Source organism: Cyprinodon tularosa, unplaced genomic scaffold (genome assembly GCF_016077235.1).
Source record: "Cyprinodon tularosa strain WSP-4 unplaced genomic scaffold, ASM1607723v1 ctg799, whole genome shotgun sequence".
Lineage (NCBI taxonomy): Eukaryota > Metazoa > Chordata > Actinopteri > Cyprinodontiformes > Cyprinodontidae > Cyprinodon > Cyprinodon tularosa.
This window is the reverse complement of record NW_024039561.1, coordinates 163,716-179,136: the sequence shown is the minus strand read 5'-3', so window position 1 is coordinate 179,136 and position 15,421 is coordinate 163,716. Positions and strand designations below refer to the sequence as shown.

The 15,421-nt window shown below is 35.8% G+C and overlaps 1 protein-coding gene across 5 annotated transcripts in view; it reads left to right on the top strand.

The window, feature by feature from the left end:
* lama2 (laminin, alpha 2) overlaps positions 1-15,421 on the top strand; it is a 185,038-nt gene that overhangs the window by 81,794 nt on the left and 87,823 nt on the right. For 4 of the 5 annotated variants that reach the window (XM_038271297.1, XM_038271298.1, XM_038271299.1 and 1 more), the window contains exons 21-26: positions 6,932-7,038; positions 8,643-8,918; positions 9,421-9,601; positions 12,080-12,216; positions 13,819-13,950; positions 14,738-14,842. In XM_038271297.1, the coding sequence (XP_038127225.1) occupies positions 6,932-7,038; positions 8,643-8,918; positions 9,421-9,601; positions 12,080-12,216; positions 13,819-13,950; positions 14,738-14,842 (938 nt within the window). The remainder of the gene's footprint in view (positions 1-6,931; positions 7,039-8,642; positions 8,919-9,420; positions 9,602-12,079; positions 12,217-13,818; positions 13,951-14,737; positions 14,843-15,421) is intronic. The other variant, XM_038271300.1, reaches the window with a different exon arrangement.

Below are 15,421 nucleotides of genomic sequence, written 5' to 3'. Positions count from 1 at the left end.
CCTATTGTCACTCTATTTTTGTACATAATTAATAATCATTTTTATAATTGTCTTCAAAAAATTTATTGCATTTATTTCAACATCATGCCTTCCTATTGCTCCTAAAAATATATTGGAGTTGTTGTTTTCTTGAATTATTAAAAAGAAAAAAACAAATTTGTGACCAAATTTCCAGATTTTAAACCTCAGCCAAATAGGATTTATGAGTTGATGTAACATACTGACTGAGCAGTTTGTTTGATGACTTTAAATCCAATCCAAAGAACCATTGTAATGCACTTTTTATCAGAAAGAACTAATAATATAATAGTAAATAATAAGAAAGATACTCTTCTTCAAGACAGAAGATAAAGTTGGCTTCTCACATTTTCTTTCTTTTTTTTTGCTGTTTTTTAAAGGGTGACAGCAGGGTAGCTTTTGTTTCCCAGCAGGGGTGTTGCACTAAAGACCACTTTGTCCTTATGAAACTTAGCTGAAATTATTTAAATGATACCTTTAATAGTCTCGCTAAAACATTGAGTAGATGGCACACCATCTGGAGTGTCGATGTGAGTGTGTCAAGTAGCAGCTGTGCCAGTAGGAGGTGTGATGTCTGAGCGGCCCACTGACTGCCAGCTGTGCTTAAAAGTGAGAATAAAAAACTATACCTGCGAAAAAGAAATAAATAACAGAGCAGTATGAGCAGCGAGGCAGAGAAAGAATAAACATATGGCACTTCTTCATGAAACACTTCATTAAAGCTTGTTCTGTCGACAAAAGCAGAGGCACAGATAGGGAGACAGAAACCTCCCACAGAGCATCAGACAGGCTAAAAAAGTGTGTCAGGAGTGCACAAAAGCAGCGAGACAGGCTGACAAAGGGTATTAATGTGCATTTGATAGTTCATTGTTCTGTAGTTGTTTCCCCTCTCCACCCATCTAAATGGGTATTGATTAATCAGGCTGATCTATTGCTCTGCTGCAGTACTGATCAGCGGCTTGCGTCTTTGAGACGAAGAGGTTGTTATTGATCCTGTACAAATGACAGAAGACCACCAAGAATTATTAAAAGACAACAACTCTCAATCTGCCTGTCTCTACCCGTCAGTCCCACTCTTAATGAATTTTATTGATTAGAAGAGAAGAGATCAGGCTGAGTCCATTTGTGCGCTATTAGAATGAAAAAAAAACTTTTCATTCTTTGTACATTAGTGTTCTCCCCTTTAGGCATTTTTTCTCTCTTTCTGCAATGCAGGCCGATAATGTCTCAGTATATTTCTTTTTCAAAAAGTTAAATAATGCTTGATATTCTGGAGCTAATCTAAACACCAAGCAGTATGTCTGGTGGGTAAATTATAAGGATATAACAGCCTAAAGTATTTAACAAAAAAAAAAATAAAATCATTTGAAAATTGTTGTGCATTGCTCTGTGATATGGTTCCCCATCCCTTAGAAGCTGATTTATCTGTAGGAACTTAATAATTTACATATAATTTGTTTGGCTCAAAGTTTTTTAAAAATGCTTTCAATGTTAAAACAGTTTCATTTAGACAACATCCGTCTAGTTTCACCAGAGGAGGTTTTGCATTCCTACTGAAAATGATTATGCTGAACCAAGACAATCTATTAAACAGTCAAAATATAGGATGTTGATTTATATTATAATTGATAGTGAAAATTTAATGATTTTAGATGCAAGAAATATTTCCATAATGTTTGCATCCATCTTAAGCATTAGCACTGTTCATCTCTTAACATATGTGTCAAACTGAAGGCCCAATATATAACACTTTTCCAAGGACTTGAAGGTTTGACCAAAGTGCTTTACGCTACATTCAGTCATTCACCCATTCATGCACATGATGATGGTGGCAAGCTACATTATAGCCACAGCTACCCTGGAGCTCACTGACAAGAAGCAAGGCTGCTGTAAACTAGAGCCACCATTCCCTCCTAACACCATCAGTAATGTAAAGGCACATCATGTCATAAGAAAAGGCATATGTTCTTTTAAAGTGCATGAAGTGGCTTAAACTGCAAATCAAATTGAAGATATGATACCATAACAATGTGCTCTTTGTAAATAAGTTCATGAAATAAAAAGATAAATTTACAGCTTATTAGCCATTTTAAAGACTTGGTATTGCTGAAATGGCCTGATATAGAAATTAGTTTAACACCACTGCTGCAGTTAGGTTACACATACACTTTATACTAATATGATCCCTCATTATTTACAGGATTAAAACTTTAGGATCATATTACCATCTTAAAACATAACGAGAATAATTAAGACTGTTCTCCAACTTGATGGCTTAAGAAAAGATTTTTAATAAGTTGACTCATGTTAAGGGATTCTATGCTATCATTATGGAAAATTAAGTTTTAATATTTTTCAATATATGTAAGGTGTCATGTTCAAAAATAGTATGGGGTATTACATAATCCTACAATTTTATACATGCAAGAATGGCTTAGGCTCGGAAAAATGACAAAAACACAAGATGTAAAACCCAATTTACTTATACAATAATATCTGCCTGTACATCATTGAATACCAGTTGTCATTCACTATCTTATATGAGATAAAAATCTAATTAGTAAAGTTTATGTCAAAAACTGGAGAAAGTTATAAAGTGTGCAAAAATGTTTGAAGGCAAATAATTCAAACTTGTTAAATAGTAAAGCAAAATAAATATTACAAATTATTCAAAAACAATATACCGGTAATAATATTGGAAATATGATATTAAAAACTACCTTGAGAAATGGGAAGATGTGTAAAACCAAAAGAAAAAGAATTTTCAATGCAGCATATTCAATGTCAACATAATTCTAGGATACACATGCTTTTTGTAAACATGTAAAAATGTCAACCCATCAGCTACACAGCTCACAAACACCATGTTTGCCACATATCTTCATCACTGCTACTAATCGGCTACAAATCTAATCTAGTCTTGCAACTGTGACATCCTGATATAACAATCTCAAACTACTGTACAACTAGAGATTCCTTAATCAGATATGGCACGTATGTTTTTTACATTTGATAAAAAATAACTGTTTGTTCTACAGTCTGAATAATTTATCTAAAAATGATCTTTAGGGACTCATAAGGCATTCAAATTCAATTTAGACACATCTGGTTGATCCATCCACCAATCATGCTTATCCCTGCCGGGGTCACTGGTGCCTTTCTCTAGTCGTCAATGGGGTGAGAGGCGGGGTACACCCTTGACACGCTGCCAGTCTATCTCAGGGCAACACAGAAACAAACAACCATTCACGCACACACTCACACCTAAGGAGAATTTAGAGAAGGCAATATACAGTACCTAACAGTCATGTTTTTGGACTGTGGGAAGCCGGATTACCCGAAGAGAACCCACACATGCACAGGGAAAGACCCCAGGCCAGAATTCAAACCCAGAACCTTCTTGCAAGGCAGTATTCCTGCCCACTGCTACCACTGTGCAACCCCACATTTGGTTTATCCTTTATGTTTAAATTAATATTTACAAAAAGGTGGTAACATCACATCAGAGCTTATATTGTGCATCCTGACACAGCTGAACATTGATATTACCAAGTCATTGAATACTCATGCTTTCTGGAGAGCAACAGTACATCAGAAGTACACCGTGACTTTAATGATATGAGAACAGATGCTTCTTCAAATTTGATTAATTTTCCTTGGATTTGGACTATTTTAACTGAAGTTTATATAAACTTATTTTCAAAAACTGATATCACAGGTATAGGAAATAGTGCTACCACAAACTAAGAGTGGAGAACTGACAAGACTGCATCTGAACTGAGAGTGGTTGTGTGGGTCAGGAAGAATATAGTAAGATTGACTTTATTAAAGATGATTATATTTAATTGATTGCAAGCATTAGGGGAATTCCATGTTTTTTTAATCATGTTGCATAACGTCCACTTCCTCATCTGTTAAGTTAACCCCTAGAACCTTACGGACCCACCGGTGGGTCCAGCTGCTACGTGACCTCGTAATTTTAACAAACCCCCAGTATTGATGTAAAAAACACATTTGGCACAGTTTGGTGACATTTATGGATAAATGTGCCAAAATGGCCTCTCTCCGCCTAAGAAATTTCTCACTAATACCATTCTAAAATATATATGATTCATCTGATTGATACCAAACTTGGTATATTTTTACACAACATTTAGATTTAAAAGTCTGTACTACTTTTTTGTGCTATAAATAATATTTTGGTAGTGTTTTGCAATGTTTATTTCAAAGAAAATTTTGGCGAGGTTCAAAAAATGCAAAATATTTTGTATTTTGTCCCTAATATTTCAGGCAGGGTCAAACCTACAATGGTGCTGACACCAGAAAACCATTCTATGGCATCTTACCTTTACAGACGTACCAAAAGTTTCTTCTTAAATCTAATAGCTGTGAGGCTATAAGTTATTTACTTTTGTGTGTTTTTGTCAGGCAGAAATTTATTTATACCCCCTTAGGGTGTAAGAGGTTAATAATTGTAGAATTTTGTTGCAGAGTACCCAGACACATTTCCACCTAGTCTTACTTATAAAGTCTAATTATGATACCCTGCATGACTTCATGTTTTTTTTGCTAGCTTTGAGCTTAAATCCCAGTTGATGAAAACTCACACCTACATATGCCAATCAACCCCTCAGACACACAATTAAAAGCTTCAACATCATAGCTCCCATCTGCTGCAAAAAGCTATTAGAAGCATAGATGAGCACACACAAACACACACACTCCTAAGAACATTATGCATACACTCTGTAATAACATTAGTGCCACACGCCATATCACACAACAAGGACACACATGAGTACTAGTCTGTTTTGCCTCCTGCTGTTGCTTCAACTTGAATTAAGAGCAAGCAGAAGGACAGATGTGATTGTAGGTTACGAAAGAAAGCAGTTAGCTCACCACAGATGTCCACAACAATACATTCTGATAATCTGAAATATGCAGGGACACTAATACAGCCTGCCGAAGGGCATGCATACTCCGATTCACCACTGCTTTGCACCCACATTTGGGGATGTATAAACACAAATATATTAAAACTAGTGCTGTCAATCGATTAAATTTTTTAATCGCGATTAATCGCATCAATGCCTGAGTTAACTCGCGATTAATCGCATTTTAATCGCACATTTTTTTTCCTGATTGAAAATCATTTAAATACTCTGGATGACATACAAAAAAATACATACAGGCTAGGTTTGTGCCAATGTTCTTTTTTTAAAATGAAAACAGGTCACAGATACTGATTTATGCCATAGAAACATATGGCAAGAAGATGGGGAGGCATGTAGCAAAAAATAACAAATATGTAGCCAAAAAAAAGGCCCTGAAAACAGGCTGATGTAAAAGACAGTCTTTACAGTTAATACAGTCTTTTGAACAAAGACAAGCATTTTACCCTACTGCTATAAAATTTAGTAGAATTAACATTAGATGTTAATTAACCAAGGTAATAATGAACAATTTTCAATCAATACATCAAAATCAATAGACCAACATCACTAGATGAAGGTAGTCTATGCTCTCTAGAAAGTTACTTTTCAGCCTCTTAACAAAAATGAGAACACACACACACCCACTCACCCACTCACCCACACACAGACACACCCACCCACACACACACACACGATACCGACAAGAGTGCCGTAGCAGATTCCATTTCACCTCAGTAATCTGTTTTCTCAGCGTATTTCAGGTTGCTACTAGTTACCAGACACTCAACTTGTTTGTTGGTGGTGGGGCTTAAAGAAAAGGCACTAGCGCCACCCAGTGTATGAGCGTCTTTTTTCCTTGAGGAGCTCCGCTCTGGAAGCCTATGAGAAATGCATAGACTGGGGGAAAATAGCCCCGCCTTCCCGCAGGCTGCAGCGGGATGCACTTGGAAAATTGTACCATAAAACCACATAGCGTTAATCTCGCGTTAAAAAAATTATCGCCGTTAAAATGGCCTCGCGTTAACGCGTTAATAACGCGATAATTTTGACAGCACTAATTAAAACAAAAAGAAAACTGCAGGTATTCGCTTATTTCTTACATTTTCACACCCCTCTACTGCAACCTTTTAGAGACCATCTGGACTCTGTGCTGTGAGTCCCTGCAATGTAAGCCTTGTTATGGTATAAAATGTGACTTTCTCCCATGTTCTGCAGCTATTTTTAATGCTTAATATTTAGTAATAAACCATGTGGCAGATGAACACAGTGTTTTAAGTGCTCATTGTTTTTTTACTGCCTTAAATGCTGCATCTTTTTCAACAAAGAAGACTTTTCTTAGGAGTATTTGGAAAACTTTGCATACAGTAACTGTTAATCTGCTTGAACATATGTGTTGTGATGTGATTGTTGCCTTTTTTGTCTCTTTGCAAAGAAATAATTTTTAAGTTACTTTTAAACAATTAAGCTGAAAATATTTGGTATGTGTGAACTTATGGATTTAATATTTTGGCTGTTGACAATGGTCAAAAACTGGTATCAAAAACAGCTCCTTAAGACTGTTACTGTACCTAACATTAACACAACTTAATCCAACTACTGTGATTAAGAGAGTTGAATTGTGTGAGCGAATGGGTGAATGACTGAATGTAGTGTCAAGTGCTTGGGTCAAGTTCTCTGACTTGTGGGAAAAAAATGCTATACAGAATAAGTACATATGATTTACCTGATGCACACCCTTTTTCTGCACTAATTAGGCATGAGTCCCATTGGAATCTTGTTTGCAATTTAGCCATTTACGTACCAAAAATTTGATAAAAAACACTTAAACACTTTTCTTGTAAATACAGTAGGACACCCAGTCTAACACTGTGGGGCGTCTTTATATCCTTGTCCATAAGGCTTCAAAGTCGAATAAACCCAGAAATAATATCTATAGTGAAATGTTCCTTCTCAAGTGTTTCTTTTTCCTCCTTTTGCAGCCTGCCACTGCCACACTAATGGTTCTCTATCAGAAGTTTGTGACAAGGAAACTGGTCAATGCCAGTGCAGAGAAAATGTAGTCGGACTTCAGTGCGATAAGTGTAAGGTAAGGACTGCTGTTATTTATGGTCACTGTTGGACTGATCAGGGTTCTATGTATGAAGTTGATACAAATGATCTGATTTGACCACAAAGTGAAAAAACCAACATTAGAGAAAAGCATTCATTATGTAAATTTTTTAGCATTACTGGTTTAAATAACCAGTCCTACTTAGAGCCGAGCTCTACCTGTCTCTGGGTTTGTGTATGGAGGGGGGGCAGTTTCTGCCATGTATTTGTTGACTTGTGGCTACAATATCTCAGGAATATGCAATATTATGGGGAACTGTTTACCTGTCTAGGCATTAGAGTGAGGACTATTTTTCAACAACCAGTTGTAAAGTGAGGACATGATGTCAATTGGCTTAGGTTTAGAGTTACAATATTTTTAGGGTTAGGGCATAGAACGGTTTGCAAATGACTGACAATAAATGGAGGTCAATGAGATTCAACACATTGTCCTCACTACATAGAGCAAAATAAGGATGTGTGTGTGTGTGTCTGGTCTTGTGTTACCTACAATGTTGAGGAAGTATTTTGTAAAATATCCTGCTTGCAAGGACTTACAAGTACATAGGGTAAGGGTCTGGATTAGGCCGCATAAAAGGAATGCAAGTCTATGAAACGCTCTCATATGTAATGAAAACAAAGGTGTGAGTGTGTGTGTGGGTGTGTGTGTGTGTGTGTGTGTGTGTGTGAGAGAGAGAGAAAAATTCCAAACATTGTGTTATTTCTAAACAGAAAATGACAGCAGCGGTCAAACAATAAGACCAGCCACTCACTAAAACAGCCAAATGTGTTTCTTGCTTTTACTCTTTTGGAGATTTCTAAAAGGTGGCTTTTATTTTTAAATTAGCCATGTTCAGATGTACTGTAAAATAAATGACAAAAAAAAAAATACATCTTCATCAACTTTGCTTCTCTTCGTCTGCGGCCCTGTTATCTGTTTCGGGACATGCTTCTTTTTTCCTTGGAATTACTGTCTGCATACCTTTGGTTCTTCTAAAAGCTTGCTAATTATGACCAATTGTGAATTTTAATTGTGAATTTTGGTCAATGCTGTTACATTACCTGGTAGAGATTTGGCATCACTGGTTTAGACCAAATAAAAAATTGTCTGTTACCATTGGATCGTTTATCGTTTTATCTTTAAAGTCTGAGCTTCTTAAGATGTTTAATCAATGATTTTCCTCACTGCCATGTTATTCATTTTTCCTACTTTATTCTTGAAAGCTATCTATAAATCTATTTGGGAAATATCAAAAGGGCTAAACACTAAACACTGTCCTGCTTTTCCAAGGAATATAAGTGTATTAATGCTATCTACCTTAATATTTTTGATAAGTGATGGCAACCCTTCCTTTGACTTTTTTAAGCTTCAAAACATTGAATAATGAGACAGAAGTTGTTTTATATTAAAGCCTTGCTGTTGTCTATGCAAACTTTTACTATAATCTAACTATTTATTTCAACAGCCACAAACAAAAAAGACTGGAGATGCTTCAGTAGCATTTTTCCTCATCTGCATTTTCCTAATTTTATTTTCACTCCTCACTTATTCTTATCAACCCTTTGCCTCCCATCTATCCATCTGGATTGTGACTGGTCCAGGCTAACTGGTGGTGGGACGTTGAGCTCCAGGAATGTATGCCCTGCCGCTGCAGTCCTTATGGCTCCACGTCTCAGCGCTGTGACACTGAGGGCCGCTGCATTTGCCGACCTGGCTTTGTCGCCCGACGCTGTAACCTTCGTCGCCTAGGTTACGAGAGGCGGGAGACGCGGCGGCCTATTGAGAGTCTTCCCATTGAAGCTGTGCAGCAGAGGTGGGGGGGGACCTCCCGCACATCAGGGGGTTGTCCCAGGGGAGCTTACAGACCTCAGACAGGGGTAACACACCCTGCATGTGGATGGCAGTGGTTGTGTTTGCAGCAGCATGGGTGTTCTGGTTTTCAGCTTATGTGGGAAAATGATTTGTAGTCTTTTTTTGTAAAGGAATAAAGGTGAAGACTAATATCAGTTGTGATAAAACAATAATTGTCTTTTCGGGGTATTAATGTTTGTTTTTAATGAAACAGCGTGTAGAAGATAATGCATGCTGTCTAACATTTTATACTCCAAATAGCATCCTGCATGTTGTGTGGTTTCTTGAACAATAAAAAAAAACAGTAAGCTTTAGCGTTTTAATGCAAGAGCTACTAAAAATTAAAGAGACACGCATATAGAGATACATAAAAATGTCTCAATTTACTTGGTTTTTAAAGACGTTTTCCCCATTAAATAAGAGTAACCAAATTTCTTTTTAGAAAGACTTTTTTTTTTAACTTTTTGCTAAGTTTGTGCCTTTTACTTTTAACCATCTTAACATGTGCTGCTTTGTTTGTTTTTTCAGGCTCAGACTCATGGTGTCACCACAGGTGGAGTGTGTGTTCCATGTCACTGCAACTCATTCGGCTCAAAGTCTTTCGACTGTGATGAAATGGGTCAGTGTCGTTGTCAGCCAGGTGTCACTGGACCCAAATGTGACAGATGCTCAAGAGGATTCTTCAACTTCCAGGAGGGCGGCTGCACACGTAAGATGAGAGCTTAAGTCTTCTTCTAAAAAGAAAGTGTATTTGCATTAAAAGACAGTTTTATTTAAAAGAAGTAATCTTCACTAGCTATCTTTACATGCACAAACTATAACATTTTTAAAACATTAATCGGACTCCAAAACAACAGAAAAATCTGATTTTACCATTTACATTAACTATATCAATCATATATATCAGCATGCCAATAGGAAAATTCCGACATAGCATATAACTACTCAAAGCAGAAGTTTTGTCACATCGACAGTCGGTTAGGTTGCCTCAAAAGGAGTCAATCAGCATAAACCAGTTAGATTAGAGTTTCATGCTGAATTTAATCAGAATATTTTGTTTGGTTGTTTGTTGTGTTAACATGATGCATGCTAAGGCTACGTTCACGTTGCAGCATGAAGTGACCCAAATCCGATTTTTTTGGGCCCAAATGCGACCTGTGTCTGAACGGCCAAGTCGTATTCATCCGACCTGAACGTCATTAATACCCGACAAAGGTCACTATTCTGCGTCTTGCTACTGAGAAGCAGCAAGAAAAACAACAACCATGGCAGATGATGATGCGGAGAGCATTATATATGTTTAAACATATTGAAAAGATTGACTTTTTATGGTTGGAAAAGACCGCTAGATACACGCCAGCACTACCGTCCATGTTTACTTCCGTAAACATAGAGCACACTGGCCTGTGACATCATTGTGTCCTCTACTGCGCATGCGGGACACTTGCGTTGTATGATTGCAGTTCACACAGGATATCACATACAAGTCGCCTATATTTGGAAATATGAATGGCAACGGAAAAAAATCGTATTTTTACAAAAAAATCGGAATTGAGCATCAAGGCCTGTAGTGTGAACGTAGCCTTAGTCTGATCTGCAGTTTATTGGATTACTATACGTGGGCATACACTGTACAGCTGAGCTACAGCTCAAACTGTATGACAACTGCATAGTTTAAAAGTTCACTACACACTATGTATGTTATTACACTGTACAGCCCAACACTCTGATCCGATCTAACTGCTCATGCTGTAATTTGTAAAACCACACGATGGCGCTGGTTGGACACCTCACTAGGGCGACTGAATTTTATATATGTTTGGTTATCAACCGACTTTACGATTCTGGATCAGGAGGTGGTCGTGAGAGGCCAATTGCTCCTCGTTACTCCCCTGTATACTACACAACGCAGGACTAATATTTAATATGCAAATTTTTTCTGATGCATGACTTTCATATGAAGAGAAGTTTGCCATTATTTGTTCTTATACTTAAAACAACACAAGCAAGGCACAATAATAACACCAAGCAACCATTTATCTGAAAATACTATTTTTGTTTTGAACAAACATGACAGCTTTATCTTAATATCAAATGTTAAAATTATAAGTGCTATAAAGATAAATTTGCATATTAGAATTCTTGATATTCTAATTTTTATCTGTTTGGTACAGAAATTTCCCTGAAGCATTTACCTGTACTACCAAAATAAATTTTATGGCACTGTAAATCAAATTAAAGAAAAAATAGAATGAGAAAAAAAGAGGAGCACTGCAATTGTTCTCAACTAATTCTGTACAAGCATACGTGTTTCTAATGAAGTTGCTCTAAAAATACTCCTCTTTACAATATTCAGTTTGTATATAGTAACTTTGGAGAGAAGATATCAAATGTAAGATCCTGCTCCTTTTAGAGATATATAATAGTTGGAACTTTTCTCAGTTGTGTTTAAAAAATTAAATATAAATTTATGTATCAAAAAAATGTATCAGTCACTATTGGAAATTGGGCAGCGTCTGTTAAGTTTTAAAAGTGATTTTGAAAAAAATTAATAGAGTGTGTTTTTTTTGGTTTAAATACAGTAAAGTTGGAATTACAAAGCTAATTATTCTGGGGAAAATCTTTTACTTTAACCAAAGGTTACCAGTCTGAGGTTGAAAGAATATTTGCTGCAAAAAGGAATGTCTGTTATGGTGTAAAAATAATTCTTTATTGTTTTTTTGTTTTTTTTTTCTCTATATTGTCTTAATGGTAAAATGGGAAGATGCAATTAGACCAGAGATTTTGCCAAAAAAGGTTAGACAAGATACTAAATGTAATTTTTTGGGATCAATAAGTATTATTATAATATATTTTTTACAATGAGATTTTTTTTTTTTTTTCATTCTTTAACATTTTTTGTCAATTATTTCAGTTTTGTTCATCAAACATCCTCCAGAGCCTATCTTCTTGCCCCAGCATGCAAATCATTACACCTGTTTCTTTTTGTTAATCATCGCAGCTGTTTCCACTCACCCAATCAGTGTGTGAACGTTAGCTTTAATGATCTTGTAAGCTATACTGAGTTTGTAGAATTTGGTTATGTACCTTGGTTATGATATATTTAAAAATACTTATTGTGCCATCTACAGTCTTTTTGTTTTATTGTACTCAGTGGGTTTGCTCTTGTTATTTTCCTATCTCACAGCCTGCCAGTGCAGTCATGTGGGAAACAACTGTGATGCGAATACTGGACAGTGCATCTGCCCTCCCAACACAATTGGTGAGAGGTGTGACCGCTGTGCACCTAACCACTGGGGCCATGATATCACAACTGGATGTAAGGTGAGACACTTTATTAATCAAAATGGTAAGTTAGGGCTAAACCTCTTTATGAGGAAGACAATGTAAGCTAGTACATAAAGATTTGGTTCAAATGTACTGTATTTACATTTTAAGGGGAGTACCTCATGAAGCTCTTAAAAATAATGTTCACAGTGTGCAAGGCAGTAATCACAACAAACCTGCATTCTATAGGGGCTTTACATTTTCGTGATACAGCTTTTATTATGCATTAGAGAGAGTGTCTTCATACAAGTACTTGGGAATATGGATAGATGATAAGCTTTCTTTTAAAGTACATATCAATACATTAGTGAAGAAGCTTAAAGTAAAGCTTGGTTTTTACTTCAGAAACAAATCTTGTTTTACCTTCAGTGCTAAGAAGAAACTTGTAGAAGCTACTTTTTTTTCTGTGATTGATTATGGAGATATATTGTACATGCATGCTGCATCCTCCATCTGGCGTCATATTGACTCAGTGTACCATGCATCATTACGATTCATTACAAATTCTAAGTCCCTTACTCATCACTGCATTCTTTATGATCTAGTTGGTTGGACATCACTAACAATTCGTAAAAAAACAGCACTGGTATAACTTTATCTATAAAGCAATACTTGGTAAACTCCCACTGTACCTCTGTAACCTCCTCTCTGTGAGTTCTGGTAGTTATCAGTTGCGCTCCTCTCAGTGGTTACTTTTTAATGTACCCCGAGCTTCAACTGAGTTGGGAAAAACTGCATTCTCCTACTCTGCACCTTTGGGATGGAATAACCTCCAGAAAGAGCTCAAATTAGAAACTCTCGTGTCCATTAATGAAATTAAAGCAACCATGAAGAATGTAGTGATGGAGATATGTGCTTGTTTTTCTTGAGATGCTCAATGTTTTTGAACATACTGCTCTGATTTTATTGTTTTATTTTTTTATTTTATTTTTTTTTATTTTCAAATTTTTTATTTTTTATTATGAAAAATGTAATATGTTGTAAATATGTAAGAACTTCCTGTGGTTTGGCTGCTACCTTGGCCAGGTCTCTCTTGAAAAAGAGATTCTGAATCTCAATGGGACATCCAAGGTTAAATAAAAAAAATAAATAAAATTAAAATAGTAATTTTTTTCTTAAAATTATATACCTTAAAGTAGGTTTGATAATAAACCTGTACAGTAGTTCTGGCAAAAGAGGGTTTTAGGGTTTTATACAGGATTTATAAGGACCCACCGCATTTTATTAATAAATTATTAAAAACATTCCAATCAGAAATATGCCTTTTAAAGCTTGAGTCCTGACTTTTCTATTTCTACAACTCAGTATAAGCATTAAAGGAAGATACATGGCTTTAAGGTTTACGGTTAATGATAAGTTTAAAAATCTGTTTTTTATGCAATAAATGAGATTGTATTTGCTAGATAGAATTTTTTTTTTTACTTTATAAATACCTAATTTACTCATGCCAAGACCTATTATTAAAGAATGGAGAAAAAATCCAAAACCATAAAACGCTTAAAAGAAACTTAAACTATATTTCACTGCTGTAGAATTTTTATAATGTTTATGAAAAAAAAAAAGGTAACTTGCACTCATGTTTGTGTTTGGGGGAAAAAGGAGTGTGGCTGCAATGGGATCGGCTCAGAGACCCAGCAGTGCAACGTGAACACAGGCTGCTGCAAATGTCGCGCTTCCTTCAGAGGAGAGAAATGTGATGAATGTCAAATCGGGTACAGAGACTTCCCTCAGGTAAAAGGTCAAAATTAAAGATGTTTTATGCAGTACAGCCTCTGTGCCAACTACATGTTTCTGTCTTTTTTTTTTTTTTTTTTTTCTATGTTGGTAAACCACAAACTATGAGGTTTAATATTTAGTCGCTTGGGTAGTTTGACTACCAATTTTTGGCAACATAACTTTTGTAGAATATCAGTATGAATTTTACAAAAGTCTATATGACAAAAAAATAAATTGAATGTAGAGGAGTTACTTACTAGTAAACTTTTTTTCGTTTTTACAAATAAATGAATAAAAAAAAAAACATTTAAGGTATAGTGAAGGATTTTTGTGAATTTTTTTAAAAGACCTACCCTCTACACTTTTGGAAAAAAAAAAAAAAAATGCACATGCACACCCCTATACCCGTTCCTGGGAGGGACTGCCTATTAAATGCGTGCAAGAGAGAATGCACGATCCCATTAATCCTTGTGCTCGCTCTTTTTGAAAAGTTGTTTGCATTGCTCATACAAGCTTACTTTACAAAAGAAGAGTGTACGTCAGGCACACCACCAATAACTGAAAATGGGGACGAGAATGTTGGACGGCCTTACGTAAACGTATCACCAGAATGATTGACAGTTTTTTTAGATTTAGATGATCCACCTGGAAAAAGAACATCCTCCACTACAGCTTAAAGATAACTCATCTGCTTAGATGATGTTTCATTAATTAAAACCTTAATGCCGGCCTATAGCTAGTAAAAATCACTGCTGAGCATATGTTCTTTTAACCTTGCATTGTTTGTATTCACATTTTACAGTGTATTCCGTGTGAGTGCAGTATTGCAGGTTCGGACTGCGAGACCTGCGACCGGGAGAAAGGAGTATGTGCCTGTGCTGACCGAACAGGGAAATGTAGCTGCAAGGTAAAACTACATGGTTCATCTTTGTTTGTGTGGGTCATTTCTTGTTTTTTATCCATTTGTAATCATTCTGATTCTTCTGTTGTTTGAGTTTATCCTTTTTGAAGCAAAGACAAATTATTTGGCATTGTTCAAAAGGTGAAGTTTGTGAGGTTTTATGCGATCAATTCTTCATTTTTGTAAAAATAACGTGTCCCTGATAATACAGGTATGGTTCAAATAAGAAAAACTAAAAACAAAAGTTTTTTTTCTTGCCTCAAAACCTTTCGATAGACGTGAAGCATATATTCACAAACTACATAGACAGATAAGATCCAGAGTCATTAATGAATCATCACTTTCTAACTGTGACAAGCTTCTATTTCTGATTAATTCAAGGCATGTTCAGGTTATAGAGAGATTTTCTCAGACAGATGACAATCTCATACACCACAGGTTCCTCTTCTCTGTATTCATGACAACTGATTGATAAAATTTAATGAGATATCAGGTAGTTTGTGTTATCTTCTTTCATAAAATACATGAGTCTGACTGCTTGTCACTCATCTGTCACTTGTCTCTCTGTCAATTTGGTTTTTTAAT